The following is a 27,990-nucleotide window of genomic DNA, read 5'->3' on the forward strand; positions in this document are numbered from 1 at the left end:
TCAAAGACAATATGTTTATTTCTTAAAGCACTGTATGAGTCTATCCGCCTCTCTAAACCCCGCTTCTACAGCGCCGTGCACGGCGGTATGCCTGTGGTGCGACGTCGCTTCTCCCGCGAAGCATACTATAGGGAACTTGTTACTGTGGTATAAAGGTTCACTCATTGATATAGCACTGCCTCCGTTCAGTTCACTGGCTACGCTTCGGTAGGCGTACGCGCCTCTGGTTAAGGGGTTTGAGGCCCATTGGGTCCTGAAAAGAGAAACAACGTAGGTTGTGACTGATTATTGTAGTAAAATTTACTTGTTACCTATTAAAAATGTTGCTTTCTAAGCTTTAATCTTTTGGTTTATTAATCGTGAAGCAAAATACCATCGTATTATGCTGAAAACATACAAATGAGGTACTATTTGGGTATTTTTAATCCTCAAGGCCAATCCGGCCGGATCCGCCGGATCGTGGCCAAAATCCGGCCGGATTGCAATCCCTAAACGTAGGTTAAGAGTGTGCACTGTTTTAAAATATCCAGGGCACTGAGTCAAGCCCACTGTGTCAGAACGTCGACTTAGAATGTCTACTGTTTAAAATGTCCTCTGTAACAAGAATGGCCACTGTATCCTATAGCGACCCACCATACAAAAAATTTGCCAATCAAATTTGAATCAATGGTACTATAAAACGGGGCTGAATTTCATTTTTTTGAAAATCGAACGAATCAAAACTCAATTATATTTAACGTAGATTCAAATTCCATCGTAGGTATTTTGTCCTAGTATTAGGACATTGAACCCCAGGAGAGGAATGAAATTCTTCGATTTCGATGCAGGTATCAGGATTGAATCCAGGATCTGATAGAGGGGCCGGTTATTTTTTTATGTTTTTGAGCAACTCTGATAAGGTCTCAAACCTTTGATCATTGCCAGTCGCTTTTCGGTGAAGGAAAATATCGAGAGGAAACCGGACGAATCCCAATAAGGTCTAGTTTGTCCTATGGGTTACGGTATATCAAGGGACTACCTATAAAAGCTGACTAGGCTCTCATGACGTCACGAGAGAAAGAAGATTTAAAATTTACCTTATAATATTCTTCACCGGCGTCACTTCAAACTGCATCCTCGCGATATCCAGCACTTTTTCCACACCAGCCCTCACTCCTTCCAAACTAACGTTCTCCATTTTCTCGCGCCCTTCCCCATATATCCACGCCAACAACACAGGCTGATTCTCCACAGTAATAAAGCCAAAGATCTCTGTGATCCATTCTTCTTCTTTAGAGAATTTGGCTTTGTCTTCTTCTTGCCAGAGAAGAGTGAAATTGGCAGGGGATTTTGGCCACCAAGGCTTCTCGAACTCGATATAGATTTTGCCGACGACGCAGAACTGTAGGTTGTTTATGGTGTTTACTTTTTCAGCCGGAAGAGGGGGGTTAAACAGTTGAGCGTGCCTGGAAAATACAATACGGAACCCTGATGAGCATCATTTGGTTTGTTCGACCTAAGTGCGTTTTCACATTATCCGATCCGATATCGGATGTAAGACCGATATCCCATACATTATAGGCGCCATCTTGTTTTTCCATTGAAATCATTCCGACATCCGATATCGGATCGGATATCCATTTACTGCTTTCGTTCAAACTTCTTTCTAATTTGGACTTCTTGCTACATGGTTGGTTTGCTTGGGACCAATTTGAGGCAATATCCAAAGCAAACATCTTACTGTCCCTAGTCAAAGATTGAAAAATTCCGTGTTTTTGAACTCAAGACACTTGATTACTAACCCATGCTTTGAGAGTTACCAACATCTGACACGTGGGCAGTAAATTTTTCCACAACATGAACCTTTACGGAGACACGCTAGCGACATCTACTACCAGAGTGTTACACTAACGTTAAACAGCTACCGGAGTTCCAAGTCACGTCGAAAACAATACGCCACTTCAATGACAGTACGGCCGATGTAGCCGAATGGCAATCGTCGACGCCAGACGCCGACAGAAATGCGGTCTAGTCAAGATCTGGGGAAATAGCTACAAATATAATATCAGCAGAGCCCTTATAATTCAAAAGAGAGCAGTCCGTACTATTTTCCGCATACCCCCATGGGTCTCGTGTAGACACATTTTTAAAGAGTTGGGAGTTCTCAGTGCCTAGTTTGTATGTGTTGGTGTTGCTCACAAAGCTTCTAAGGAACGAGTCTTCTTCGGAGCAACATGAAACGCCTACTTACGCGCACCAAAAATATGAAGGTAAAGTTTCGTCCCAGACTCGAGGTTGCTGCACATTCCGCTGGCCATCAAGGTATATGTATTTATAACCGATTGCCTACAGAACTTAAAATCATTACAGATTACGCTTTATTTCAAAAAGAACTAAAAAAGTTTTTATTGAGAAGTTGTATTTACACCGTAGACGAAATTTTTCATAATGTTTAATATCTAGGCTTACCATTTTTATTGTACCATTATATTTAGTTTTAAGGCTTCAATTCAAACACAATACCTGTATTGTTTTCTTTGAATAAATATATGATATGATATGATATATGATATGATCTAGTTCTGTCGCGCCAATACGCAAGAGCGATCTACCTCTAGTCACGAAACAGATATTATAGTGTTTGTGCATTCGATTACGCACACAGTACAGAAGGCAGTAACTTACCTCTCCTTCAAGACTCCTATAGAAATAGTGACAATAACACTCTTAGCAGCATACAAGCTCCCATCTTTACACTTGATGTGAACTAGAGGGTTCTCAGGATCCCCTTGGCTGCTGCTCCATTTGATGCTCTCTACTTCTTTGTTTAGAAGGATATCGACGGGTATCGCCTTGGATGGGTCGGGGTATTTGTTCTGTAAAACATAAATTATTAAAAACAAACGAAAATACTTAGCAAAGCTCAAAGACAGTAGTAAAGATTAGATAGAGTCGGAACTAGCTTACTCTGCTGTAACTTAGATAATTTCTACTATCGTGACATGATCATGGCCGTCACCACAGAATAGAAGAAACAAATTCATATGTTTGTATAGGGGCCGAGCGTGTCAAATTTTGTACTGAAGTTGATTCTTGCCTGTAATTTTAAATATGTCTCAGGCTCTTGATTGTTCATAATTTTTGTGTTGTTGCAATTGAATATCACGTAACGAGGCATTTTTTATGTTTTGGTTGACTTCAACTTACAAAAATTGACGCCCGAAAGCTGCAAGCTGCGAGTAAAGACGGACAACTCAGTGGATTTCACTGAGTTCATTTGACACGCTAAGTAGATACGTTTGCTTGATCTATGGTATATAATTATGACATCTGTGGCCGTCACTCTACGAAAAATATAGATTGTTTTAAAGTTAGACGAATTTATTATTTTATTTATTTTTATTTTGTTTTAGGCAGCAGTTGATGCTGGTACGTCTAAATCATAGTTCACTTTGCACGATTTCACTTCTTAGATAATTTGTGTAGTCTATTTTTAAATTGATTGACACTGGTTGAGTTCACAACTTCAGAGGGTAATTTGTACCAAGCTTTCACTATTCTGTTTGCAATGAAGTTTTTGCCTGTATTTGTTTTGTGTAGTATTTCGAACCTTCCACTACCAAAATGTACAAAACTTTGTTCATCAGTAAGTTAATGTCTAAGTATGTAACGTCTTAATACTTAATGCTACCATTAATACATTCGAAACTTAAAAAAACCGCTTCCAAATTTATAGCAGCAAAACTAGCAGAAGCAGAATATATGGCACAGCATATTCTTTATAGGGCAATTACGAGAAAAGTTACGATGCCACGTGTTTATAACGCTTGAGAACCTTAAAGGACCCCATGTGATTTATTGCAAAGTATACGGAACCCTTTGTCTATGGAAATACTTACCAAAAGCACATCCAATATAGTAGCGTACCCCTTCCCCTGCCAATGCAACATGAACTCCCCCTCCGAATTCCAAAACTCTTCCAGCCCCTTCAGCGACTTCCCTTGGTTTGGGTCCTTCTGACCCCCAAGATGGCTGTTCCTTTCGTACCACTCTAGGAACATGCGGGTGAGTTTGGGATCCTTCTTGAGGGTTGTGTTTGATGTGGCACTGAAAGGATGTAAACATCAAAATATGAACTTGTGAGAAGAATTCGGTCAATTTAGAACCACTTTGCTTAGATATAGTCACAAAGGAAGAGCTTCGATTCTCCTTTCTGCTCTTGACCATCTGTATTAAGTGGAGTATATAAAGTCACAGTATAAGAAAGAGTATTATCGTACAGTTGGCCACTCCCGGTTCCCGCTGAAAGTGCCGCCCACCCCCTCGCGGTTACCTCACAGTTACCGCCTGTCAAAAACGCGAACAGTCGACCTGTCATATTTCACTCATACAAGCATAGTACGCGTTCACCTATACGAGCTTAGACTGTGTGCTAGGAACGCGCCTCTTTCATATACTTTAATCACCAATGTCCGAGGTGTGATAAAGTCAAGAGACAATGAAAGAACTCTTAAATATTGGTTTAATTCCAAAGCACCTCTACTTGTCTGACGACTATCTCTACCCTTGTGGTTTTGAGTTCCATATATGGACACAAAGTGTATTCATAACCTGGTGGTTTTAAGTATTCTGGTGGTTGGATATTATCCATCACATAAAAATGCAGCAGAAACAATTTTAGAACTCTGCTAAAGGTATTTTAATAATAAAACTACCGTGAGACACTGACATATATTATGTCGAGCCACCTTCGACAATTTTTCGTGAGTTACCCGATTTTACATTTTTAATATGTTCTGCTAAAGGGACATTATTTATTTATTTATTTCGCTGTGACATTCTGGCGGTTTATCCTTAGGTTTCAAGGGTTCTTTCCTTAGACAGTATCTTCGCATACTCACGCATTCCTCACACATTCAGCAATCCCCTTCTTGCTGTTCTTATCCGCCTTCCCCACTTCCTCATTAAACGCGTCGACGATGCTCTCTGCCTTGTCGTTGGGCACCAGGTCCCCGTTGGACAGGAGGAACCATTTGTTGTCGGGTTCAGGCCGGCCTAGAAGACCCAGTGGGTTCGCTAGCTCGAACACTGGGTTGTCTTTTTCACCGTGGCACCTGGAATAAGAAATAAAACATTCAGTTGGAGCGAAAAAAGGTCTTGATTCATTTTTACTCGGAAAAACCAGAGTTTTTCTATAAACTCGATATCCACATCCTTCGAAAAAACGTCAAGATTGTTATCTGATTTGACGTCATAGTTTACAACTGCAGTATTGCGGTACAGCCCATGAGAATTCAAAAGAGCCTTCGGTTTTTGAGTGAAATCAGATGTTTTAAACGTAGTAGTCTCTGACTTATTTTATTTCCGTAAGTATTATCTTTCTAAAAATCTGAAGACCCTTTTGAAAGCTAACTCAGCTTTATGATCTTTTGGTTCCTCGGGAATCTCGGGATTCTATGTCACACTTACCAAGCAGCGCCAAGACCCACCTTCCCCTCTCCAAATTGAACAGAGTTGATTCTGCCTCCGATCCTATCAGCTGCTTCCAGCCCAAGAACCTTGAGTTCTGCATCATAAAGTCTCCACAGCAACTATTCTTGTCTTTCTATGACACGTAAGTCTGTGTTCTGATCTGACGTCATAGTTTAGAACTGCGTTATGTTTCTTTGGTTCAGCATCAGGATTGTATTATATAATGCTTTCTACGTCACACTTACCAAGCTGCGCCAAGGTCCACCTTCCCCTCTCCAAACTGGACAGAGTTGATTCTGCCCCCGATCCTGTCAGCTGCCTCCAGCCCAAGAACCTTCAGTCCTGCATCATGGAGTCGTCGTATAGCGGCTATGCCTGACGCGCCGCAGCCTATGACCACCACGTCCATGAGTTGTCTGTAAAACATAAATAAGTATTTATTTAAAAAACAATAACTTGAAAACTAGAACTGATTAAATAAATATTTAATTACCTTGTCTAATTTGGATTTAGTTCAAAAGAACTAAAACCCTACTGGAAATTTTTACTTTTTTGGGAATTGCATCGAATATGTACCTACACCTATTTAGGTACCTAGGTATACTGTTTTGCCGCACAGGATATTCACGTAAACTGCGTTTTCATTAGCTGTGCGACAATTCGTGGAGGGGAAATGTTTTTCAAGAAGCATCATTTTATCTTTTACTTTTCTAAAGAATTAATGATATTTTACGCAAATATTGCTATAAGTTAAGCCTTAACACCAGTAATAATCAAGTATGTAGTTACCAACAACTAGGTTCGATTTATTAACCGACTTCAAAAAAAGGAGGAGGTTCTAAATTCGTCGTGAGCTTTTTAGGGTTCCGTAGTCAACTAGGAACCCTTATAGTTTCGCCATGTCGGTCTGTCCTTCCGTCCGTCCGTCCGTCCGTCCGGCCGTCCTTCCGTCCGTCCGCGGATAATCTCAGTAACCGTAAGCACCAGAAAGCTGAAATTTGGTGCTAATATGTATATCAATCACGCCAACAAAGTGCAAAAATAAAAAATGGAAAAAATGTTTTTTTAGGGTACCCCCCCTACATGTAAAGTGGGGGCGGATATTTTTTTTCATTCCAACCCCAACGTGTGATATATTGTTGGATAGGTATTTAAAAATGAATAAGGGTTTACTAAGATCGTTTTTTGATAATATTAATATTTTCGGAAATAATCGCTCCTAAAGGAAAAAAAAGTGCGCCCCCCCCCTCTAACTTTTCAACCATATGTTTAAAAAATATGAAAAAAATCACAAAAGTAGAACTTTATAAAGACTTTCCAGGAAAATTGTTTTGAACTTGATAGGTTTAGTAGTTTTTGAGAAAAATACGGAAAACTACGGAACCCTACACTGAGCGTGGCCCGACACGCTCTTGGCCGGTTTTTTTTACAATTTGATAACATTGTATTATGGTACAATAATTTCAGAGCTCAACCTCCACCGGTATGCCTAATTTTCAGCATTTTGAGGCAATTAATAGCTTTATTAAGGGCAACAGGCGGGTTTAATTGACAGGGTTCAATTGGCATGGTTTAATTTATAATGTAATACCTACTTCTTACGTCAATACCGTTAACCATATCAAGTAAATAATTGTTATAAGATAAACATTGTCAACACTATGATATTGCTGTATAATAATGTACCTATTATTATGGTAAATAGCTACTTATAATTAAATTAACTATATTTACTTACAATTAACTAAAGTATCTAGTAGGTATAACCACAAACTATTAACCTATAGGTATAAATATAAATACTAAACTAAATAAACAGTTGACTGACGAAAACAGCAATACGTCTATTCAGATAACCAAACACCAATCTAACCTAAAAATACGCGAACATACGATCCTAGTAGATTATTTTACGAGAACGAATCGGAAAGCAAAGTCAAGGTTACCACAGACAAGCGCTACTGTAGTCACTTAAAGAGCTGTCTAATATTTATTTATAGTACAATTTGTTGAAGAAGTCAATTTTGACAAATTTTAAACTGGAAAAAGTGTCTTGCTTGGGATACTTGAACTCATGGCTTCTGGATTAACCCATTATTATCCCAGCGCTCTACCATCTCAGTCATAGCCAGCGAATCTTTCAACCATATGGGCCTTAGGCAGACCCAACCATGTCTTAACCGAGACAGTCATTATGCGACGAATAATAGCATCGTTTCTGATACATCTCTCATTTTAAATTTACTTCAAATTTGATAGTCAAGAGTTGGCTATGAAAACCTTATCAAAACCGATAAAATATACTTCTTCCTGGGTACTGTAACCTGGCAAACTTTCTTCGTTATTTTGAAAATGTTTCAGTAGATTTTGTACTGTACTATTTACATAAAAATTCCGACCGTTTCTTGGGTCTATTCTAAAATCCCTTTTTTGCATTACATTAGAGCCAAATTTTCCGACAGGTACAGGTAAGTACATATTCGGAATTTTAAATTTTTCATAAAAACATCATGAGAAATTGAGAATGAGAATCACAAAATGAGATCGCACGGATACGGAACATGGAAATAAAAAAGCATTCAAGCTGAAGAGAAGACCTACGGATATAGTAGAGAATACCTAATAGGTATAACCACAAAATTAAAATTTTGAAAAAACCCCTGACCGCGACATAGTAGACCGATTTTCTTGAAACATTGCTAAGAACACTTCCGACTTACTCAGCGTTCAGACAAAAAAAACTAAATCTAAATCGGTTCATCCGTTCGGGAGCTACGATGTTTCAAACAGGTACACACAGACAGACAGACACGTCAAACTTATAACACTTCCTCGTTTTTGCGTCGGGGGTTAAAAATGGAATATTAGACACTGAATTTATTAAAAAAACTTACGACATATTGAACCGCACGCTTATAGCGACACAACACAAGTGACTCAAGGCTTATCTCGATTGACCCCAGGGTCAACATTACATAAGTGTTCGAAAGTTATCACAATTGAAGAAGAGTGTGATAGTGCGTAGATGAGTTGTTATCATAGGCTACTTTTTAGGGTTCCGTAGTCAACTAGGAACCCTTATAGTTTCGCCATGTCTGTCTGTCCGTCTGTCCGTCCGTCCGTCCGTCCGTCCGTCCGTCCGCGGATAATCTCAGTAACCGTAAGCACTAGAAAGCTGAAATTTGGTACCAATATGTATATCAATCACGCCAACAAAGTGCAAAAATAAAAAATGGAAAAAAATGTTTTATTAGGGTACCCCCCCTACATGTAAAGTGGGGGCTGATATTTTTTTTCATTCCAACCCCAACGTGTGATATATTGTTGGATAGGTATTTAAAAATGAATAAGGGATTACTAAGATCGTTTTTTGATAATATTAATATTTTCGGAAATAATCGCTTATAAAGGAAAACAAAGTGCGTCCCCCCCCCCTCTAACTTTTGAACCATATGTTTAAAAAATATGAAAAAAATCACAAAAGTAGAACTTTATAAAAACTTTCTAGGAAAATTGTTTTGAACTTGATAGGTTCAGTAGTTTTTGAGAAAAATACGAAAAACTATGGAACCCTACACTGAGCGTGGCCCGACACGCTCTTGTCCGGTTTTTGTCTCTTTCTAACGCGAGCGAAGCCGCGGGCAAAAGCTAGTAGAGGAATAAGTACGAAAAAAGTTGTAACTCTATACATCAGTAAATGAAAGTTATTTCTAGTGACATCTAGCGCCAAGCACGCGTCAATACTGATTAATTGCAATGTTAGCTAAAAATTGTTGAGCATTATACCCTATTCGTTTAACAACGTTAATAGAGCGCTATCTCTGTTGCACTTTTGTATGCAAAAGAAAATGACAAAAAACAGTCGATGGGCGTAAACAACTGCACCTTAGAGGCGAGCTTGGCTTAAATGCCGTCGGTTGGAATATTTGTCTTAATTTATTCCTTATGATTTTTGTTATACAGGATGCCCGCTAATTAATGGACAACCTTTTAACCACTAAGAGGGCACCTTATACTGGTCCAGAAAATCGATATTAAGGTTTAGTAATAGTCGCCTGGCTTTCGAGATTTTCACGCTTTTTAAAATCGACGACCGGTCTGGCTCAGTATGTAGTGACCCTGCCTGCTGAGCCGCGGTCCCAGGTTCGAATCCCGGTAAGGGCATTTATTTGTGATGAGCACAGATATTTGTTCCTGAGTCATGGATGTTGTCTATGTATATAAGTATGTATTTATCTATTTAAGTATGTATATCGTCGCTTAGCACCCATAGTACAAGCTTTGCTTAGTTTGGGGCTAAGTTGATCTGTGTAAGGTGTCCCCCAATATTTATTATATTATATTATTATTAAAATTTTAGGTTTTTTGATTTCCAATTTCACTCTAATGATCGAGGCCACAAATAAAATAGTACATTACGATACAAGTGCGTAAAAAAGGAAGTTCGAAACGAGTGGCGATAAATTAAAACACGACCGAAGGGACTTATAGACTTTTCGTTCGTCGCGACATCTAATGACAAACAGCAGTACTGATAATTTACGCAATTTGACGCGTAATTGACGCTAGATGTCACTACAAATAACTAGGATTTACTGATGTATGGAGTTACAACTCATTCCTTATTTTTTTTTATATTATTTATTCCTCTACTAGCTTTTGCCCGCGGCTTCGCTCGCGTTAGAAAGAGACAAAAAGTAGCCTATGTCACTCTCCATCCCTTCAACTATCTCCACCTAAAAAATCACGTCAATTCGTCGTTCCGTTTTGCCGTGAAAGACGGACAAACAAACAGACACACACTTTCCCATTTATAATATTAGTATGGATGGTTGTTATTGTCGTAGGTAGTTCGCAATATGCTGGCTGAAAAACATTTTTTCCCCTCACTAGCTCGGAAACACGTGTTTTGTCCTCTAATACCAGCGGGTAAAAACGCATTTTATCCACTAGTGGGTAAAGTAATTTGACCTTGAATAAAAAAAAAATGATAAAATAAAAAAAAATAAATAAATAAAAAATTGATAAAAGTGGGTTAATCTAGTGATGAAGATGTTTTACCACCTGTGGAACTACTGGAAGCAGTATTAAACGCATTTTTTGCGTTGTAGTTTCCTCGCTATAGTGAGGGGAAAAGTTTTGTGTTACACTCGGGTGCAAATGTATTTTACTTCTCGTGTGCTTAAAAACTCGCAAGCTCAGGATTCTATTCTCGAACCACTCGCTTCGCTCGTGGTTCAACTATTATGTAGACTCCTTTCGCTTGCTCGTTTTTCAATTCCACTCTCGGCGTTAAAATACAACTTTGCACTCTTGTATAACAAATAACTATTTAACCCCCGACGCAAAAACTACAAGGTGTTATAAGTTTGACGTGTCTGTCTGTCTGCGTGTGTGTCTGTACCATGGTAGCTCCCGATTCAGGAGCTACCATTCGGTTCGGGAGTCCCGAACGGATGAAGCGATTTAGTTTTTTTTTGTTTGAAAGCTGAATTAGTCAGGAGTGTTTTTAGCTTATGTTTGATGGAAATATTGTCCACTATGTCGGGGTTTTTTTTTTTCAAAATTTAAATTTTGTGGTTATTGCGTAAGCTATCTAATATATATAAATACCTTTAAACGAGAAAATCTTGTAGATATATTTATTTGTATACACCGGCGATCTCGGAAACAGCTGTAACGATTCCGCTGAAATCTGTTATTTATAGGAGTTTTCGGGGGTGAAAAGTCGATCTAGCTTATAGTCTCTTAGGTCCCGTGAAACGCAAATTTTCGAGTTTTTTAGAAAACATGGTAATTGGTAAGTTCAGTATGCAGAAGTTAGTAAATATTTCACTATTACACTCTTGGTAAGGTCTTTAAGTATCTTTTCCCCTCACTAGCTCGGAAACACGTGTTTTGTCCTTTAATACCAGCGGGTAAAAACGCATTTTATCCACTAGTGGGTAAAGTAATTTGACCTTGAATAAAGTGAAATTAACTGCTTTAAAGTTGATAAAAGTAGGTGAATCTAGTAATAAAGATGATTTACCACCTGTGGAACTACTGGAAGCAGTGATAAACGCATTTTTTGCGTTGTAGTTTCCTCGCTATAGTGAGGGGAAAAGTCTTGTGTTACACTCGGGTGCAAATGTATTTTACTTCTCGTGTTTTAAAAAACTCACAAGTTCAGGATTCTATTCTCGAACCACTCGCTTCACTCGTGGTTCAACGATAGAATCCTTTCACTTGCTCGTTTTTCAATTCCACACTCGGCGTTAAAATACAACTTTGCCCCCTTGTATAACAAATAACTATTATAAGTTACTTAAAAAAAAAATTGCACGGTGTGGAAGACTGTGTTCCCAATATAGACCTCATAGCATATTGTCTCTCTCAGATACCCACTTACCTGTGAGTAAGAAAGAGACAGAAAAGGTAGTTAAAACCTTAAACTTACCCTCGTAATGTTATTTTACGCGGTAATTAAAATAAAAGTATTCTCTACTAAGAACGTGCGGTTAACCTCTACCTACTACAAAATGACTGCATAAACTGCGGACTTCAGCTTTAAATTATTTTTGAGACCAGGGGGCCGATTTTTGAGTCTCACGCGTTCGAATTCAGAAAATTGTCACTGAAAATAATAGGCAAGTCACCGTTTACAACCGGTATTTTAGTGACAGTGAGACTCAAAAATCGGCCCCCGGCAAAATATGTTTTGACATGGCAGTCTACACTGTGTATTCATAAGTTATGTGAAAATTACTTTAGATAAATACATTATGAAACACAAAAATTATTGGGGGGAGGGTGTACTATGAGGCGCAAACCAGTGGTACGCGGTAAACCCACCCACAGTGGCTCGTGGAAAAACTATAGATTATGTTGTTCCCAAAGGTTAATAGTGTTAATACTTAAAGCTTACAGCCTAATCTCTGGTTTTGGCTTGAAACTAAACAACCGATCTTACCGAACGAACCTAAACCCTTTGAATATTTTGACGTTTCTTCAAGTCATTCAAATTTAAACTGTAATTCTTATTGTAGATATGCGTTTTTGTTTTAAGTATGATGGTCAGTATTTTGATTTTTGCCGCTACTGAAGGGTTTACTCAACGTGAGTTAGGTGTTGGCCGTACTGGCCCCGTAGCCGAATGGCATTTCTACGACGCGAAACGAAAACGAAACGCCACGAAAGGTAGTCTGGCTCTACGCACGAGCGATACTCATACTCATACTCATTTATTCATAATATTCTTAAAATACTACATGTCAACAACAGGGAATAAATTATTTTGTATCATCAATTCAAAACATATTTGTAACGTCTATAAAATTAGGACTCAATATTACAATAACAAATATTATGTAGGTTACATTTAAATAAAATTACAATTCGAATAGAATATTTTGAGAATGAAATTGATATGGTACAAGGATTATTAATAAATTATTGTTTAGTGGATATGTCAATGTCGAATAATTGCGTTACAGTATAAAAACATTTTTTGGTTAGCCAATTTTTAAGTTTGTTTGAAAACAAATTGTTACTTTCTAACATATCTACGAGCGTTTCGTTTCGTGAGCGTTTGTGCCATTCGGCTGGACCTGGAATTGTCGAGTGGACAAGCGACAGATGAGGAAAAATCTCAGTTACAATACAACAGAATTGTGGAATTTTTCGTGTAGAATAACTTAATAGGGAAATCACTTGTCTAACGAAATTAGTTATTTTTTGGTCACACTAACTACAATAACTAAAACAATCATCCCAAGTCTATGGTTTTCGTCGCCGCCGACTAGATTCGCAACATTCTTGCGCACAACGGGCCGCCCGCGGGGTGACCACAAACAAGACCCATTAAAGAAACTCCGGATATTGTCGGATTCCAAAACACGTTCGTAATTTTAGCACCTAAGTTTAAGAACCAACAGTAATGTAATGAAAGGGAGCCTATTCCTGCCAACAAACTGTTCTACAGTCTGGCGGAAAGTGTAATGTAAAAAAAAATGTTTCATTTTTATTGAATAAATATTTTTTTTTAATTAGGAAGTTTTTTGTATAATTGTATATTTTTAACCCCCAACGCAAAAACGACGAGGTGTTATAAGTTTGACGTGTCTGTATGTTTGTCTGTCTGTCTGTGTGTGTGTCTGTCTGTGGCATCGTAGCTCCCGAACGGATGAAGCGATTTAGATTTAGTTTTTTTCGTTTAAATTTGAATTAATCGGGAGTGTTCTTAGCCATGTTTCATGAAAATCTGTCCACTAATGCTGGTTTTTTCAAAAATTTTATTTTTAGTTAAAATGTCGCCTGTCGTACGTGTCGTCTGCATTGCATCTACTTATTCGAACTGTTTGTATTGCACTTATCCTTTTTTTGAGAGAAATCATGGTCACTCTACAAAAGATGCAAGTTTTTCAATCACGCCGGACAACGTCCTCACTTGAGAAGGCTGTCGCTAAGATCTTCATACAAACATTGTTGTTGTAGTAAGGTACAGTGGGGCAAATGTCGACTGGGGGGCAATTGTAACTGATCCATTTTTAACCCCCGACGCAAAAACGACGGGGTGTTATAAGTTTGACGTGTCTGTCTGTCTGTTTGTCTGTCTGTCTGTCTGTGGCATCGTAGCTCCTGAACGGATGAACCGATTTAGATTTAGTTTTTTTTTGTCTGAAAGTTGAGTTAGTCGGGAGTGTTCTTAGCCATGTTTCAAGAAAATCGGTCTACTATGTCGCGGTCGGGGGCTTTTTCAATATTTTAATTTTGTGGTTAGGTTATTCATACATTTTGTATGGCGGTAACGGAATGGAAGGTCTGAAAAATGTATGGAAATCTTGGAACTTTTTTTAACTTATAACACCCCGTCGTTTTTGCGTCGGGGGTTAAAAAATGGTAACGGAATGGGAAAAAATTTAGGGAAACTTTTTTTCTCCTATTAGGATTGAAAGAGCTCGCGATTCTGAGTGAAAACCACATTAAAAAATACAAATCAAAAAAGTGGGGGGGGACAACTTTAAAAAAAAAATGGCCCATTTGCCAGTCGCTTCTTGGTGAAGGAAAAACATCGTGAGAAATCCGGACGAATCCCAATAAAACAGCTCTCTTATAAGTAAGCTATACTTAGGTATATCGCGAGCTATCAAAACACAAAGTCGAATTTAGCTCCCGCCTTCTCAAGTTATGTGGTTTGGTCGAATGTAGCCGGATATCCTGGTAACTTGACTTACTTGACTGTGAAAGGAGGGCTTCCTTCCGTTCCTTAAAGACAACCAACGACCTCTTGTCACTTCAGTTCCGATCACAAACGTTCAAAAACGTTATAGGCTTAGGTTATAGGTACCGTCTTTTCGTCTTCTAGGGCAAAATCCATGAAAAAACATTATCAATTCTTCTCCAGGGGACCGATTTTTGAATCTCGGCCATTCGATTTCGTGAAATTCGTTCAATAATATCTCCACTACTAGCGATTTAAAATTCTACTAACAGAATCGAAAACCAGTGGTAATTACCACTAGTTTTAAAATTACTAGCCGTCCTTTTTCAAAAATAGCATTACTTCGTTTTCCACAGACTTTCGAACGGATTCGTCCGTTCGAAATTCAAAAATCGATCCCCAGACGTAGTTAAATGATTCTTCTATTGCAAATTAAATTAAGTACCTAATTTACCTATGCTATGGATGCGCGACATTTTCTCAACACTTTGTTCATAATCTTTCTTAAAATTACTTTGATCATCCGACTATACGCAGCATCGGCAAAATATACCTAATGCAAAGATGGAAATTCTATTTATTGATAACAATGATCCAATGACCCCGATCTTTTCGCCTTTTCACAGTTTGCTCTCATTATAAATTAATATCTGGGCGACCGAGCTTCGCTCGGTTCTATTTTATTATATCACGTCTTTAGATAAAAAAATTCTTATAAATACAAAAAAAAAAATCTGGCCGGGATTCGAAACCGACACTTCGATCTATCTGCATACATTAGACCGACCTCGTACGACTGAGCTAAACGGAATAGATGCGCGCGCGGCGAAATTAACGACCATATTTTACATTTACTAACGCGAAAGAAAAACTCATGAAAACTCGAAAATTCGCGTTTTCCGGGATCTAAGGCTACGCTAGATCGATTTTTCACCCCCAAAAACCCCCATATAACAAATTTCAGCGAAATCGTCAGAGCGGTTTCCGAGATCGTCGGTATATATGTCGGCGGCAGATCGAAGAATCCGGCAGAACACGAGATTCCTAGGCATAAGAGTTTTGAATGATTCACGGTTATTTTCATTAGACTTATATTGACCGGGATATAGACCGTGATTACCTTTTTGATTTTTGTCGAGCTCCCGATATTTCGACGCAGTTGCATGCATCATGATCACGGAAAACTGACGAAGGCGGGTGGATGTTAAAGTTGTATAGACAGCGCGCGATCTACCCACCTTCGCGCGCGTCGGCTGCGTTCACTTTCAGCGTTACCACTGGTCGCGTCCACACTCGATGGTCTGAGGTAATCACGGTCTATATCCCGGTCAATATAAGTCTAATTCCTAGGCATATCGTGAAACGCCGCCAAATCATGATTTGGCTTAGTAACATTCGCCATATCGTTCAAAACTCACCGTTTAACGATTTGCCCAGTGACGTTTAAGCAGATCGTGAAATTCCTAGACATATCATGAAACGCCGCCATTTCATGATTTCACCAAGTAAATCCCGTAAGTGGCATTTAAGCAGATCATGTGATTCGTAGGCATATCATGATACGCCGCCATATCATTCAATACTTAAGTAGGCTTTCCATTATCCAATATTATTATTATTTATTTATATTTAATTAAATAATTTGTATTTTATAAATGAAATGTAACGAGACTTACTGTTTTTTGACATTGTGCACAGAATCCTTGTACTCACATAAAATGAATGGAGCTGATGCTCAAAAGCTTCTTTTGCACTTCTATTTTCCATAATGACACTATTTTCGGTGCTAAAATCGTTTTGGTTGAGGCGCCGACATCTTTCACTCGGTAAACAAACACCGCCATAGCAATATAGCAAGCGCTGCATACGCAGCGCCACCAATAGCCAAGAAGCCAAGAAAGAAACTATTCTACGAAGTGCCCGCTATAGAGCTAGGAATATCGACGAATGCGTTGCTCTAATCGATCTGCCGTATTGTTTATCAGGCATATCGTGATACGCCTGGCCAACTTTTAGGCAATTCATGATTTGGCGGCGTTTCACGATATGCCTAGGAATCTCGTGTTCTGCTGGATTCTTCGATCTGCCGCCGACATATATAAATAAATAAATAAATAAATATACAAGAATTGCTCGTTTAAAAGTATAAGATAATTTACCTTTCAATAAATATTGGGGACACCTTGCACAGATCAACTTAGCCCCAAACTAAGAAAAACTTGTACTGTGGGTGCTAAGCGACGATATACATACTTAAATAGATAAATATATACTTGTAAATATACATAGAAAACATCCATGACTTAGGAACAAATATCTGTGCTCATCACACAAATAAATGCCCTTACCGGGATTCGAACCCAGGGCCGCGGCTTAGCAGGCAGGGTCACTACCGACTGAGCCAAACCCGTCGTCAATTAGTCCCTAAAGTAAACCATGTAAACGGACTGTCATAATCATAAGCCCTACAAAGAAAAGCATACAAATTGTGCATTGTCCATGTGTTACAGTTTTTATAGGACACCTGTAGCAGGTGTCCTGCACGGGCCAAGCAGCCGGTGTAGCTTCCTGTCAAATGGCGATACAGCTTTTTATCTATATTCTATTTAAAAAAAATAACATACGTTTAAAAAAACTCTCAAGTAGCGGAGAAAAACGTCACATATGGTCGGTTTTGACTTAGGGATTCTAGAATACTGTGATGTCTAAGTAAGTACTGATTTTTAACCCCCGACGCAAAAACGACGGGGTGTTATTCGTTTGACGTGTCTGTCTGTCTGTGTGTGTGTCTGTCTGTGGCATCGTAGTTCCCTAACGGATGAACCGATTTAAATTTAGTTTTTTTTTTGAAAGCTGAGTTAGTCGGGAGGGAGTGTTCTTAGCCATGTTTCATGAAAATCGGTCCACTATGTCGCGGTCGGGGGTTTTTTCAAAATTTTAATTTTGTGGTTAGGTTATAATGATGATTTTATTTAGAGATAGAAGAGAGAGAGAGAGAGAAGAGAGAGTACCCATTTTTATGATTTTTAATAATAAAAGTTGTTTTCATAATATAATTTTATATGCTTCAATTCACTGAAAAAGGTTAATGAAAATAAATCATCCTGGAAATTGAACCTCGCACGCGCACCAAACAAAAAACAATAGATAAGAGTAGCAATTCTTCTTCTTCTTCTTAGTCGTATACTCTTGCCAGAGTAGTCGTGGTCATTGTGGTCGTTGTGCTGCCTTTTTAATGGTTTCCCGCCATCGCCATATTGCTCTATTTGCAGCGTTCCGTGCGCAGAGATTTAAGGGTGACCCGGTGAGAGCCCTCACTTGGTCTGTCCATCGCATTGCGGGGCGCAGTCTGGGTCTTGTACCGCCCACTTAGTCGTTCACTCTCGCACCCCTAGCAGCTTCGGTCACGTTACACGAGAAACTTGTTGTTCAGGGAAGAGTGGGCGGCCCACTCTTCCCTGAACAAAAAGCTTCTCTACCTATGGCGGAGTCATCCCTACGTGTAACGTGACCGAAGCTGCTAGGGGTGCGAGAGTGAACGACTATGCTTGATTTTGAGCTCCTGAAGAATAGACACATTAGTGCGACGCTGAGTCCACGATATCCGGAGCATCCTTCTCATGCGTCGCATCTTCAGAGTAGCAATTATTTACCGTAATATACTGCGTGGCATATTAAAGGTAGATAATAACTACATCTGTGCCCATAATGTACTTATACTACCTATTTAACCTACTTGCCTAAGTTGCCTATTTCTTATTTTAAAACTACCTGAATATAGGTCAGTGTGCAGCTTTGCACTTAATAATTAGACCCATATTTTACCAATTAATTTACAGACCTTATAGCAGGGGGAAATTAGCTAAAATTACGGCATAATTAATGGAAGGTTTTTTTAAATTGAAATATGTACGTTATAGACCTAAGTTATTTTTCATCAACCCTCCCCACTCCTCCCTCCTCTGCGTCACCCCTCTAGCCTCTACCCTCCCTTAAAGTGCCGAAAATGCGGTTTTTCTCGATTTCTGACAAAACTGTTGAAGATACAGAAAAAGCGCGTAGGAACGAAGTAATCCTTAATAAATTTACTACAAATCATTCATTAACACTTTGGTTCTAGCACTTATAGTTCACGCGTGATCCGTCACGAAAGTTGGTCCTTTGCTGCAATCTTCTTTAGTGAATGTTAAGTTTTCGCCCAAAATGCATACGAAATCGTCGAAATTTGTTTGATATAACTAAAATATTGTAACTCATGACTAAAATAAAATTAAGGGGGAAAAATCACTACCATGGGTGGAATTTCCAATATGTCTTGGAATTCCAGTAACTATTTAAGACGTAATATTTTCACGGTAGTAGTCGCTAGGAGTACCATTGATCTATATAGTGTATCTATGACTGGGAATGAGCTTTTTCTAACTGTTGGTAGAGCCCTGGAGTATCAATCCAGTAGCCGTGAGTTCAAGTCCCACCCATGGTAGTGATTTTTGCCCCTGAAATTCATTTTCAGTTTATAATATTTTAGTAATATCAAACAGATTTCGTAAGCAATTTGGGAGAAAACTTAACATTCACTAAAGAAAATTGCAGTAAAGGACCAACTTTCGTGATGGATCACGCGAAACCTATAAGTGCTAGAACCAAAGTGTCAATGAACGATTTGTAGTAAATTTATCAAGGATTACTTTTTTTCTACACGCTTTTTCTGTATCTACAACGGTTTTGTCAGAAATCGCGAAAAACCGCATTTTCGGCTATTTAAGGGGGGGACGAGGGGTGACGCAGAGGGGGGAGGGATGGGGAGGGTTGATGAAAAATAACTTCGGCCTGTAATGTAAATATCCCAATCAAAAAAAATCTTCCATTAATTATGCCAACATTTTCATACATAACTTTCCAGAAGCAACGGACTATTAGTGGTTGGAACTGGACCAACACATTTTATGACTTTTCGAAATTATCCTTTGTCTGGTAGGAACTAGAAAATATTCAAAATGTAGAAACATTTTCTTTAAAAAATTGTCAAAAAAAATCATGCACAAAGGCCATCAAAACACTAATACCTAGTAACATAGAATAAAATGTAAAATGTTATTATTCTTGAAGTACTTAGGAGTATATCGTCACTACTTTTAAAAAATCTCGTATCTCATATGTTTCTCCTCAAAGTTAAAACGCAGTAAGTCTATATGCATTCCATACATACTTACTACAATTTTCTTTTCATTGACAGACGAAGATACAAGTTTTTTTGAAAGTAGTGACGATATTATCATAAAATAATAATACCTCTAATAAAAAAACTTAATTAATTTAAAATAAGATGTTTTAGACATTGAAAAAGCTACGCTTCACGCAATAAATGAAGAGTGCTAGAGTGAACTCAGTAGCAGAGTCGCTGCGCGTGCAAAATTCGCTATGTGATTTTTAACGATTTTTCGTTTTCAATGCCATTTTAAACCTTATTTCTAGATACATATGCTCCAAAAACAGCGTCGAGCTCATTTCAGTATTACAGGTTTTATCAAAAGTAGGTATGTGACGCCCATACATTGAATGTTCTTCCTATAATCGCTAACTGCAATAAATCACATAACTACATTATCTTCTTATAACAGCAGTTTTGGAATTGCGCCTGCTATGTGAATTATGACACATAGCTATATTTTTGGAAATATTGTATAATAAGATGTGTTAGATGTTTGTGCCCGATTTGTACAATCTCATACATAGCGATAATTTAGTACTATTTGTAGAAATCGTGAATGTTTCCAGATCGTGTGTTTTGCGTCACATAGCAAGCTTTTCTTATAAAAATCTCTTAAAACTTATTTAAATGGTGTATGGTAGCTGGGTTTGTCGTCAAGTATAACCTCTATAAATGAGACAGAGTGTAGTTTCCCTTTTTATTGAGACTATGTCTGAAAGTACTCGCTCTGACCGAATAGTCATTTTTTAATATTAGTTAAAAATAAATCATTTCAAATTGATTTTTAAGATTAACTGTCAGAAATATATAGTGTTTAGTATACTGGCAAATTTCGTGTAGGGTTCAGTGTGTGTAAACGTATATTACAAACTATCGAAATAAGATAAATTTATGCTAAGTAACTCAAAAAAATAGCAAGTGATTTATCATTGCCTTGAAGTGGCAAGACATCGTTTTGTATGAAATTTTGTGTGATAAGATCTACCTATCCTTTCTGGAAACATTTTACAATAAATTAATGAAAATGAAATGTTTAATAAATGAAAAAAAGCTGAATTGAGAAATCACATAAAGTTTTGAATGACAAAGATTTTTTATCTTTTTCGGATCAAAAGGGAAAAATGGAACCCTTATTATACAATTATGTACTTTCTTGTCTATCCGTTTATCTATTTCTCAATATTCTTTATTTCGGAAAAACCCTATACTCAAGTGTACTGTACCGTTCCTTGAAGCTGTAAAAAAACCTTATTTCTAAGTAAATACAACATAGGTTAATTGAGTTGAAAAAAAAAAACTACACTCTCAAGGAAGTCAAAATTAATAGGGTACTTCCGGTTGACCTAAACTATAAAATTTGGAAAATAAATCGTATTACACCATACATCAGTACATGATTATTAATATATAGTTGTAAGAAAAAAAAAGTAAAATGTACACGTAACCTTCGGTGTTCGAGCCAGACTAGCATTATCCGGTTTTTTCAAGTTAAACATGCATAATGAAAACTTATTCAATACGTAAATGTTTACATAATACCACATTGAGCAACTTTGTAACTGAAATAACCTCCATTCATAAAAATTAATGGAATAACTATATTATTAGAGTTGTAATAATATATTGGTAGTAAAGTAATATATTAATTAAATCGAGTTTTTTATTATAGTATTGTGTATTAAGCTTATAGTATTAAATCGTGGTTTTTCTGAAATAATTTATTCGAAAATGAATTGATAAATTACAAATAAACAACAACAAAGTTAATTCAAATCATATGATTAAATAACTATGTGACGATAAAGTGCACAAATTGTATTTTGTTCCTTAAGAATAAAATCTAGTTATGTGATTGTAAGACACATACCGGTTATTTACGACTCAAATTATAATCGCTATGTAACATATTTATGAAAAAAATTTTTTTTAACCTTATAATAACTAAAATATAATTTCAAGTAATTTCTTAATGTATGCAAAAGTGAAAATACTTATGCCATAAAAATTTTGATTTATTTATGTTAAATAATTGCCGAAATAAACAGTTTTTTGTGTCTCCTGTAATTTACAGGAGACACAACACAAAACATTACTTTAAAAGTAGGTTAAAAACACATAGCGAAATTTGCACGCGCAGCGACGAGATGCCAGATGCGTATTAGGTAAAGTACGCTTAATGGCTGTCTGTAGGTACTTATTAAAACCAAAGACATATATTATAACTTCGTAAACACAAAGATAAGACTCTATCCTCTTTGTTAAAACTAAAAACATTGGCATGTAAAAAAGTATAAATACCATTCATTACATTCATATTCAAATCAAACACTTCAACGGCCACTTTACAATATTTACGAATTCCATTATAATAAACGTCTTAAAACAATGTTCCAAATTGCAAACAATCTTACTTGTTGTAAACAATTGAAAGTATTTGTTTGGGCCAATTGTATGAGCCGAGTGCACCCTGCGCCTGCACCGTATATTATAACTGACATAATTACGCGCAGGTAAGAGAAGGGGGGCTCCGGCGCTTCAGTAAGCTCGCGACAGCCGGCGAGACGCACGCCCGCTACTCGGTTGCTATGCCCGCGAACAGGTCCGCGGCATGGCCAGCGGCCTAACCGCGACATGTTGAAGCACGCTCAGCGGCCGCCGGCGGCGAACGATGCCGACCAACGCTATCAGAACATGCCACGGCGGCCGCACCATCATTTACCCCTCAACGTCTCCACCCTGGATTCCTCCAAGCATTCCGTCGGGGGCACCTCGGCGAGCGTCAGCCCCGGCGGGCAGCCGAACCCGAGCGTGCCCGTGCTGGCCCCCGTGCCGGTCGCCTCTCCGCCAAAGATAGCCAATGGAAACGCGATCGGAGCCAGGACTCCCACAGTTGGGAAATCGAGGACCCTCAGAGCGGCTACCGAGGAAGCGCTCACTTCTTTAGCACTTCTCTGTCTCGTCAGTCTACTCTTGGCTTTGCTGGCGCTGCTGTTTTTACTCAAGATATCAGCGCCGGCCACAAGTGCTCCTGAAGAGTTCGCCGTAGTGTACGAAGTGACGTTAGCTTTATGTGCGTTGACGCTCTCTCTGAACCTGTGCTGTCTTCTCGTGTGTGCTATACAGTTCCTGTTCGCAGTGAAGCTGGTGCACTCTCCGTCGGCCCCCAACGGGAGGTGAGTCCACAGAATCCAACCATCCGTCAAGCGGCGGCGCCTTAACCGTTAAGAACGCTTCGAAACTGGTTATATTCACGTTCAGCACTTTAACGCGTATAAAGATTACGTTCAGACTTGCCGCGGGACGTCCAAGAGCAAACAGTCTTATCTCGATTCTGGTTATCTTGCACAACGGCTAACTGTACGAAATAAACGTGGTGCTTTTCGGCTTTATGGATTTTGTATAATTAATTAAAGTTCGTTAGACGTAACTGTAGTCGGAAAAATATTGGCGATATCAGTTCTCCGCAGAAATACCTACACAATTTCATGACCAATAGAGCGCTCGAATTTGAACTATTCCTCCAAAAGCGCATCTTCTGTTTTATCAGCAGTCATAAATTTCTAATTGAATCAAATAGAATCGGTCATCCAGTTCCATATTTTCGTCCACAGCACCTGATTTCATCACGCAATATTATAACCAGATTGGGCGAAAATCATGTCGACTGGCCTATACAGACTTACAGAGTATCTTTATCATTTTATATTATAATTTCTGTATTTGGGGTTATGTTTCCCTGCGCTGGTCGCGGCAGGTGTTTAACGGTTGCTTGTGGCGGTTATTGAATGGACGGTAAAAAATGCGGGATCAAACGGCCGAGTACGCGGTAAATTCAGATAACAAGCTTCTAATGCTTTTTATAAGTAAGTACTTTAGTATGTATCATCCTGTTTATACAAATTGCAGTCAGTTCATGGCTTTAACCAAATATAAAAATTCCTATCATAGGGAGCATCTGCAGTCGTCAAAATCAAAACATAAATCTCTTCTCAGTGTATGTTTATGTAACTACGTACAATAACATCAGCATTGGTATCAATCTGCAAGAACAAGAGTGTAAATAAAAGACACATTAGTTATGTATAGATTGTTTACTTTCCGTATGAATTCTATGTCTTCTTTCTCCTTATCAACACAGTCAAAACTAATCATACCTGCTGAAAAGTCACTTCATTGAGAACATTTTACTAAACTTGTAGGTATATTGTGAAGTAGAGTACGGAAGGCACTTTATGTAGAAGTACAGTCACCGGCATAAATAAATGATGATTTCTGTACCTTGTCGCTTTTAATCGTTTGACGATTTCGTATGACATTTCAAACAAGACGTTATTATGACAAGGTATAAACATCATCACATATGTATTTATGCCAGTGACTACGCTGTACCAATTAAGTGCTCATATCTACACAAGTCTTAGTCTCCTACGTTTTAATACCAACTAACTCATGTTTTCAGTCTCTAGTCTCTACAATAGAGCGTAAATCTAAATTTATCCAGTCGTTACATACCTATTATAGTGCTGCGCGTTCCAGTGATCTTTAGAGTATGCGGTCGCAGACGAACATACATACATACACTGTACAGCGAACCAATGCGGAAGTCTGTCCTTTTACTCCGTTTACAAGGGAAATGTTCTTGCATTATAGTTTACCTATATGTGGCTTACTATGTCTAAAGGGCCCTTACGCCGTGTCTGCAATAAATGTTCAAACGTCTCATCATCATCATCAGCCTATCGCAGTCCACTGCTGGACAAAGGCCTCCCCAATTTCACGCCACCGTTTCCGATCTTCGGCTGCTCGCATCCAGCTGCTACCAGCCATCCTGCGCAAATCGCCGCTCCACCTTGCCTAGGCTGAGGTTCAAACGTCTAACGGATCAAAATGTTACTTATATCGTTTTATTAGGCAGGCGTAGATTCTAACTCACAAATAGTCATTATACCTTGTCGGGTGCTGCCTCTGCGTCCGTCCCATGTCGTCATATTATATATTCTGTGGTCATGATGACACTGGCAAGGGCAGCATCCACTTGCTGTACCCCTTAGGTATATTACATTAAAGTGTCACAAGGCCTCAACATGTTGGCTTCGGTTCCATGCACGCCTTCCGAAGGTCAGGAACACCATAGTCATTACTAGTACCAAGGAATATTTATATAGGATTTACAATCTTCATGCCTAGAATCGTACCTCCATTTTTTAGCGCCACCTTTTTTTTTTTCAAAATGTGTATTGACGTGATATCATGATATTAAAAAAAATATGTCATTTGTTCTCATAAAAAATAAAAACACGCAAAAATATTTGTGGAAAATATGATTTTGGCAACTTCCAGGCTGCGAAACAGCGCCATCTAGTTTTAAGTCTAAAAAGCCCATACATTTCAGGGGTACGCTTTTTTGTATGGGCTTTTTCAGTCCCGTAGTATAATACTCGTATGTACATAGTTCGTGCTAGTACCTAGATAATTTCTATGAATACGTAACGTTTACTTATATGTTTTGAATCCCTCTCAATTTGTTTTATTCAATCGGTGTATTCCGATAAAATAAATCATCATAGAACAACGTCTGTGTTTTTCCATGTTAAATAGTTGACGATCATCATTAACCTTCTATTGAACGACATACTAAAACAAACTCTTAAAATACTGCGTACGGCGTCATAAAACATTATCTTCTACAATAATTAGTTGTCTCATTTCCTACTAGATTACTTAGTTAGTCACCAATGGAAAAGCTTTCAATTATAAAATTCCTCAGCAAGACCGGTTGTCGTCGAATAGGAAGATTTCAACAGGTCCATAGCTAGCGTCGAGGGCAGATCTCTGCAGAGTTTGGAATGGAATGGCGAAGCATGAGAATGTCACTAAAACCCGTCGAAAAGTTTTTACAAACTTTGCAAAAATTGGCATGTAATCTTAAGATTTTTGCTGGCTTAAGGCCTGATTTAGACGGCCTGCGAACTAGCATGCGATTTTAGTTACAGTGCGGGCTGTTGAGGTTACATACAGTTTTGCACAGTCATTAAATACCGCAATGTAATAAAACTCGTATGCGATTTCTCGTACCGTCTAAATGGGGCTAATAAGGGCAATGAAAGAAAGCCGCAGTGTCTAACAAATCGCATGCGTTTGTTGGTGACGTTTAGAGAGGACGTTATTTGGATTACCCGACAGACAATAGTCGGCTCAGCCTGTGAGTACCTACACATGGCCCACTGAAGTTTCGACCTGTCAAGAAATTTTGCGCACTAGTGTAGGCAAGAAGCGCCATCTGTACTGAAAAGTAACTTACGCTGACGTTAGCTAATATAAAAGTGTCAATGTCAAAGACGAGAGACGAACTGAACTATCAGATGATTTTTCCTTTCGACGGAAAGTTCAAATTACATTGTATAATTAGTTTTATTTTTGTGGATTATGACCTTTTCCTTAAATTACGCCAATAAAATTATTGAGTACCTACGTACAATGTTACCACGCCAATAGATCGATGTTGACTTTTCCGTGTCGACAGTGGTATGAAAGTTGGTAATACTCGGAGTCATATCAAAACGGTTTCTGGGCAACTAGCAATTTCGACTAAACAAGTATGACTTTGGCCACTGAATGTTTTGTTAACAATAACATCGATAATATCAAGGGGTTGCGATATATACCGGATATGATGCATTATTTCCACGTGGATTATTCATGGGGTGTAGCGAGCATTCGATTTTAACTGACACGTTCTATTTCAAAAGTGCTTCTAAAATGACACAGCGATACCGATGTTTCATGTGTAAAATGTGACTTTTGTTCAGGAATATTTTTACATCGACGATGACGTATCCTATCCATACCGATGTGACATCAAGATGTCTCAAAAAATACGATTTGAAATATTCGAATCGGGCCATTATGGTGGAGACGCTGGGATATTTTCTAAAAAGTATTATTTTAAATTGGCTTTGGTTTTTGTCAAAACTTTACACTTTCCTAATTGTAGATATAAAACTATAATATAATAAACAAAAAATATAACCTTTCTGTCATAAACGTATGTCAACATCAACAGTTAGATGACCTATTTTATTTTAATAATATTCCTACCCATTTCGTTTTACAAGTATCTTTTATGTTATCATAATAAATCCTTGGAATCTAAAACATTACTCACACTCCACAGTCCACAGTGATATCCATTTCAAAACAGTTTAGTATGACTGAATCGTAAAGACTTATTACTTAAGATACATTTAATTATTCATTAAATGATTTAATTTCTTCCGCATACAAGCAACCGACCTTGAAATAAAGAGGTATGCAAATTTCAAACCTGATAATTTGAAAGGTTAGATGTCAGTGCCGTTTTTGATACGCCGGTTGTTCTTTTGTAAGTTGTAAAGTTGTTACTTGTTTTTCAAATGATTATTAAAAAAACATTACGGTTCGCTTAATAGTATATTACAGTCAGGTCTATATCTTGCAGCCTTTTGTTTGCTCGAAATATATCAATATCGGAAATATTATCTAACTCATCTCCCTTAACGCTGTAGGTTTTTGGGCAACCCGCTCCGCCAAAATCTCTCTCTCTTTCTCTGTCCCTGGTCCCAGCTCGCTAGTTGGGGTCGGGCCTCCTTATGGCTCGACACCGAAACGCCCTGTCCCGGGTTGCCGCCCCGCCAAAATATTGCATAAAAAAACAGATTGGATTGGATTGGCTGTGATAAGCACTTATTTTTGTCCCTTAGCTGTATTAATTGTCTATTTATTTAAGTACCTATTTAATTATGTAAATATTATTGTCTATGCTTGTACTTTTGTCTAAGTTTAAAAAACTAGCAGGCCATCTTGAGCAGCTTATCATGGGACTTAGTCAATCCGTGTAAAAATGCCCTGACAATATAAATATATTAACATATAGGGTTCTAAAATCACATTTTCAAAGTACACTTTACACATTAATTTGAGAAACAATTTGACTCCTTCAATGCATATCACGTACTTACATGAAGTATTTGATGCTTTACCCGGCGGGTGTCAGTAACCTTGCCTTATGCAACTGCTGCAGAGCCAGTTTTTTCCCACAGATGACCGGATCTTAGGGTTCTGTATATAAATGGAAATATTACAATTA

The 27,990-nt window shown here is 38.1% G+C and overlaps 2 protein-coding genes across 4 annotated transcripts in view; one reads left to right on the forward strand and one right to left on the reverse strand.

Annotated features, from left to right (window-relative positions):
- Positions 1 to 27,962, reverse strand: LOC125233959 (peroxisomal N(1)-acetyl-spermine/spermidine oxidase-like). 3 transcript variants are annotated; one of them, XM_048140131.1, is made up of 7 exons: positions 27,863 to 27,962; positions 5,697 to 5,867; positions 4,881 to 5,093; positions 3,879 to 4,086; positions 2,665 to 2,855; positions 1,077 to 1,445; positions 1 to 253 (listed from the first exon to the last, which is right to left on the reverse strand). In XM_048140131.1, the coding sequence occupies exons 2-7, from the start codon at positions 5,858 to 5,860 to the stop codon at positions 16 to 18; spliced, it is 1,383 nt and encodes a 460-aa protein (XP_047996088.1). In that variant the 5' UTR covers positions 5,861 to 5,867; positions 27,863 to 27,962; the 3' UTR covers positions 1 to 15. The 3 variants fall into 3 exon arrangements, with proteins under 3 accessions (XP_047996088.1, XP_047996087.1, XP_047996089.1); XM_048140130.1 differs by lacking the exon at positions 27,863 to 27,962 and adding an exon at positions 8,346 to 8,414; XM_048140132.1 differs by lacking the exon at positions 27,863 to 27,962 and adding an exon at positions 7,190 to 7,302.
- The window catches only part of LOC125233961, a 46,705-nt gene continuing 41,129 nt past the window's right edge, over positions 22,415 to 27,990 (forward strand). Inside the window, exon 1 of the mRNA XM_048140133.1 lies at positions 22,415 to 23,038. Coding sequence (XP_047996090.1) covers positions 22,497 to 23,038 — 542 coding nt within the window. The 5' untranslated portion in view covers positions 22,415 to 22,496. The remainder of the gene's footprint in view (positions 23,039 to 27,990) is intronic.

Source organism: Leguminivora glycinivorella, chromosome 15 (genome assembly GCF_023078275.1).
Source record: "Leguminivora glycinivorella isolate SPB_JAAS2020 chromosome 15, LegGlyc_1.1, whole genome shotgun sequence".
Lineage (NCBI taxonomy): Eukaryota > Metazoa > Arthropoda > Insecta > Lepidoptera > Tortricidae > Leguminivora > Leguminivora glycinivorella.